The sequence below is a fragment of the Mizuhopecten yessoensis genome, unplaced genomic scaffold (assembly GCF_002113885.1).
Source record: "Mizuhopecten yessoensis strain PY_sf001 unplaced genomic scaffold, ASM211388v2 scaffold2441, whole genome shotgun sequence".
NCBI classification, from domain to species: domain Eukaryota; kingdom Metazoa; phylum Mollusca; class Bivalvia; order Pectinida; family Pectinidae; genus Mizuhopecten; species Mizuhopecten yessoensis.
The window spans coordinates 356,237-361,325 of record NW_018404548.1 but is presented as its reverse complement, the minus strand read 5'-3'; the positions used below and the strand labels follow the sequence as shown (position 1 = coordinate 361,325).

General features: G+C 35.0%; 1 protein-coding gene across 1 annotated transcript in view; it reads left to right on the top strand.

The window, feature by feature from the left end:
• The first annotated feature begins 345 nt into the window (after positions 1–345).
• LOC110446006 (prosaposin-like) overlaps positions 346–5,089 on the top strand; it is a 16,016-nt gene continuing 11,272 nt past the window's right edge. Inside the window, exons 1-2 of the mRNA XM_021490935.1 lie at positions 346–452; positions 3,634–3,788. Of these exons, the coding sequence (XP_021346610.1) occupies positions 416–452; positions 3,634–3,788 (192 nt within the window). The 5' untranslated portion in view covers positions 346–415. The remainder of the gene's footprint in view (positions 453–3,633; positions 3,789–5,089) is intronic.

The following is a 5,089-nucleotide window of genomic DNA, read 5'->3' as shown; positions in this document are numbered from 1 at the left end:
GAGCGTGAGTCCCTGTCTGTTCCGCTGCATTTACACGAATGATCAATGCAATCAATATGTTTTCCTTCTAATTGATCGATTGATTGATTGGTTTAACGTCCGCTCCACTAACGAGTAGTTCGGCTATCCAGCAGACGTGTTTTCCTTCTAAGATTGATTGATAGGTTTTACGTCCGCTTCACTACCGGATGTATCGGTTATCCAGCAGACGAATTTTCCTTCTAATGACAGCGCCTCTTTAATACTCCACATGTCATAACGTGCAATATGTTACAGCGTGCTAATCGAATGCACCTTTTCCGGATAGCCAATGAAAAGTGCGGAGGCAAACGGCGTAGAGAATCACATGATCCAGCTATTATGCTCACATGATTGTGAAGCACTGAAGTCACGATTGTTATTTTGAGGTGTCATCATGAGATTGGTCGGACTTTTATCATTACTCGCTTTCGGTAAGGATATTTCTTATCTTAAATGATTAGATATTGATTTATTATCAGTAAAATATTGTTCTTAACTGCATCAGTATACAGGTATCTGATATATTCTAAGATATGTTGACAGTTAACGTTACAGTACACCTGTACTGTAGCCTAATTACGTCATGTTATACTTGTTACCTGAGGCTGGATTTCCTCTCGTTTTACCTCTCTCAGAAGATATAATAGCAAATTTGCATAGATGTAAACATAATACGTTTGTTATATTGGTATTTTAATATCTAATAGACACTAAAAATGTGAAAAAATCTATTCACAGCACCCATATGACAAATGTATGAATGGTGCATACTTACAGTATATATTGACACTGCCAAAAAAGTAGTTACATAAATCATTAAGGTTCAACAAGTCCCCTAAATGATGGTTTAGTCACCCAAAATTCCCACCCCTTGATGTCATATTTAAAGACTTTAATTGAAATTCATAAGTGAAATTATACATTAGCTAGGTCATGCAAAGCTTATTTTTATAATTTTGATTATTTTTCATATATTTTTTAATCAGGTCGGGGAAAACCACTAACTTGCGTATCATATGCAAACTCGCCTATTATACGCCAATAGGGGTATGGATTTTTTTACTAAAAATAGCCAAAATCACTTTAATCTTAACTTTTCCAAATTGTTTGTCCAAGTCGCATTTATTCTCTCATGAAACATAATACAAATGCAAAAATAAACTTTATTTCCATGTGGGAAAGTACCAAAAATAGAAGCAATACTTCCGGTAAAGTTTCATCAACTTTCTAAGTAGCCAACGCTTTCAGTCAATATCTTTTAGCAAAGTATTATTTACTGTGTCGTAAATTAATGCGATTTTCAATAATATCTTGCAAAAGTTACTGTTACAGCGATTTGGGTTATTTTTAGTAACAAATCCATACTCCAACATGCGTATAATAGGCTAGTGTGCATATATACGCAAGTTGGTGGTTTTCCCCAACCTGATAATTTCATTTTAAAAAAATGATTAAAAGAGTTTGGCATGTTGTAATGCTGGTGAACTATCTTTATGAAGACACAAGGCATACTGTCTTATTATTGACTATGTTAACATATTTGTTTAATGTACCATTTTAATAGCTAATGTACAGGTTTGATAATTATAATATTCAAGAGTTACATATGTAAATTCTGATTTTTAATTTGGGGTCTTTGAGTAGTCATGACTTATCAGGGGCTTGAGATTTAGAATGAGCTTGTTGAACCATAAACCTGTGATATCTGACTCCTAAATGACTTTTCATTGTAATTTGTGTTTTCAATTTAGTTGACCGTTTACCTAAGAAAACCCAGCTCATGTATTACATTCATTTTTGTTTATCATTGTATAAATAAAGTACACTTGACTGATACCTGGAAGCAGTTGGTAAAACATGCTTTGTTCAGTAAATGTACATGTATTCGTTTTACATAACATGCTGTAATATAAAATCCTAAGGTGTGGAGTCTGCAAAGCCTTGTGTGTAGTCATTTGGTGGACGATACAAGCATTAGTTGAGGTATCAAATCTGGTGCACAATCTTTTCAAAAAGACCCTATAGCTATGGAGAACATTCTATCTATGGCCCGTACACATTTTTGAAGAGGAGATTTTTTTTACAGTCAAGTATGAAAATAAAAAGTGCAGGGAACAGTGTTGATTTTGCCAAATTTCATGAATACTATTACTGTTCAGAGATGCATCCTGCAAAGTTTACGTTAGGAAACAAGAACCCTCTGAAGCACATCATCTAGAACTCTGTGAAACAAGATTATCCCTAAAAGCGTAAGCCAAACAACATGTTAGTCAGGGATTTAGACTAGGGGGCTTAAAACTTGCACATTGATTTTGTTTGGTCAGATCTTGAAACACCCATGCTTACTAACTAGGAAATGTAACATTGTTAAGCGGAGCCTGACCTACTTTGACAGTGATGGATGTAATCTGTTGTTTCTTGCTTCGTTGAAAATAGAAGTACATTATATACAGATTGTTTTAGAAAAATTAGTCTTAATCAAATTCTTGGAAATGTCCTAGAATCACACGGAACATTTTTAGGTGAAAGGTGAATCTGAAACCCAAAAAGTTGCTGAATGTAGAAACCTTTTGTTATATAATCAACAAAATATGCTGCAATACACTACAGTCTGAGGCCTGAACAGGAACATATATATATATATCGGATGTATTTGGACTTTGTATGATAATGCATGGTGATGTGATGATGAACTTTAGCCAGTTTAGGCTGATGGGATAATTGATCTTTTAAGGAAGTAAACACTTAATGATGACTCATCCTACCAATAAATTACATGTACTTACACACATTTTCATGGTCATTTTAGATAGCAAACATTTAAGCCTTGATGAAGCAAGTTCAAACTTGACAACCTTTCAACATACTTTAAAATAAAGTGGAGTACAACACCATCATTAAAAGCACTTATAATTAATGGCTTCAGAGATCAAATATCCGTTCTTGCTTTTTAAAGGATTCATTTTCATATAAAATCGAACAAAACATTTATATATTACCTAACTTGACAGCTGTTCTCTGTTCTCTCTATATATATAGTGGTAGGAAGGAAGTTTATGACCAAACCTATTAAACACTGCTGTTGTCTTATACATTGTACTTACAAAGCTTATTGTCCTGCCCTTCAAAGAAAAAGAAAAAATGATAAAACAGTACAGTTCTGTGGTTAGGTACATCAGAGAACCTAACATAGTAACCACATTATAATTTAAGGAACAGGATACTGATAGAGCAATCCCGCTGTTTGTTGATGAAAAAAAAAAGAGTTTTTTTTTCAGCAGTAATAAAGGATCGATTATGATTTAACTTTAAAAAGGTAACAATATTCTTACATAAGAACATCCAAAATCAGTTTGCATTTCTATTTTCTCAAAATTCATACAAAATCATCTGTTATTTTTATGTCCCTTTAATACTGTTAGTTAATCCAGAATAAGATCAATACAATAACATTTTTAAGTAATTGGTGTCAGTTCAAAAACAGCTCCTGATGCTACAAGTACTTATAAGAATATATTGCAGACATTTAATGTTGTGGTTAAATACATTAATGGTGATTAAGAGTATGAATATATGATTGAATGTCAGTGTTTGTATATGTTGTCATTGCAGTAAGCGTTGGGAGCAGTTCCCTGTTGGGCTCCAGAAAGTGTACCTGGGGGCCATCCTACTGGTGTAGCCATGTGTCCCGGGCCAAGGAGTGTGGGGCTGTCGACCACTGTCTACAAACAGTCTGGACAAAACAGATGGAATCTACCAAGGACAGCGTAAGTGTCGAGGAAAGAAAAAACAGCCACAGCTTAAAGCTGACTATCAAAATTTTAAAAAAAATGAAGTATTTGAAGTTTTTTAGGTCACCTGAGCTTTGCTCAAGTGACCTATTCTAATCGCTTTCCGTCCTTCTGCGTCCGTTGTGCGTTGTCCATCGTGCGTAAACTTTTTACATTTTCAACTTCTTCTCAAGAACCAGTGGATGGATTTTTTTCAAACTTGGTCAGAATCATCCTTGGTAGATGAGGCTACAAAATTGTAAAATTGGGATTCCTACCCCAACTCCTGGGGCCAAGGCTGGGCCCCAAAGGGAAAATTAACCAATATTTCAAAAAACTTCTTCTCCAGACTCAGAAATACTACAGTCATTTTCTCTGCATGGAAAGAAAGATCATCAGGGGCTTTATTTAAATTGTAAATTTCAGGACCCCTGAACCATCCGTTCTCTCTTGGAGAGGGGGTTAAGTTTACTATAGTTTATATAGGGAAATAACACTTTGGGGTATATTTTATCCATTTTCAGCTGAAAATTATGCAAACTTTGTTAGAATCATCTTTGGTGAATGAGGGTGTTACATTGTAAAATTGGCATTCCTGCCCCATCCCCAGGGGCTAGGACGGGGCCCCAAATGGAACATTTACCAATATTTTAAAATTCTTATCCTTTGATGACATGACAAGTATTGTATTTCACCTAGTTTACATGCTGATTTCCACATCCAATCTAAACAATAAAATAAAGCTACCAGTACCTATGATATAACTCAGGTGACCACTAAGGCCCTTGGGCCTCTCTTTTTATATAGCCTTTGGTTGTGTAAGACATACTGCTTTGAATTGGTTGTTTGTTATGCTTGCTTGTGGACATGACACCTACAGTAGAAATCCATCTTCTATCACATGTACTACATCCCAGAAGTGATCATGATAAATACTCTATCAGTAACATAAAAAATATCCTTTCATATCAGATATAATAAAACATGCTGTTTTGGGAAAGAATGAGGCCTCCTGAATCCGTAACCAACTCAATGATCATAAGAGGTGACTAATGTTGGGTCCCCCCATGCAGAATTAACAATGGTTTCTTCATTATTTTCTGTTTATATAATTAGGAGGCATCGTAAAAACCATGTTAAATCATAAAAGAGGACTTATGTTTTACCCCCTCCAAAATCATGTTTTACCCCCTCCAGAATCATGTTTTACTCCCTCCAGAATCATGTTTTACTCCCTCCAGAATCATGTTTTACCCCCTCCAGAATCATGTTTTACTCCCTCCAGAATCATGTTTTAC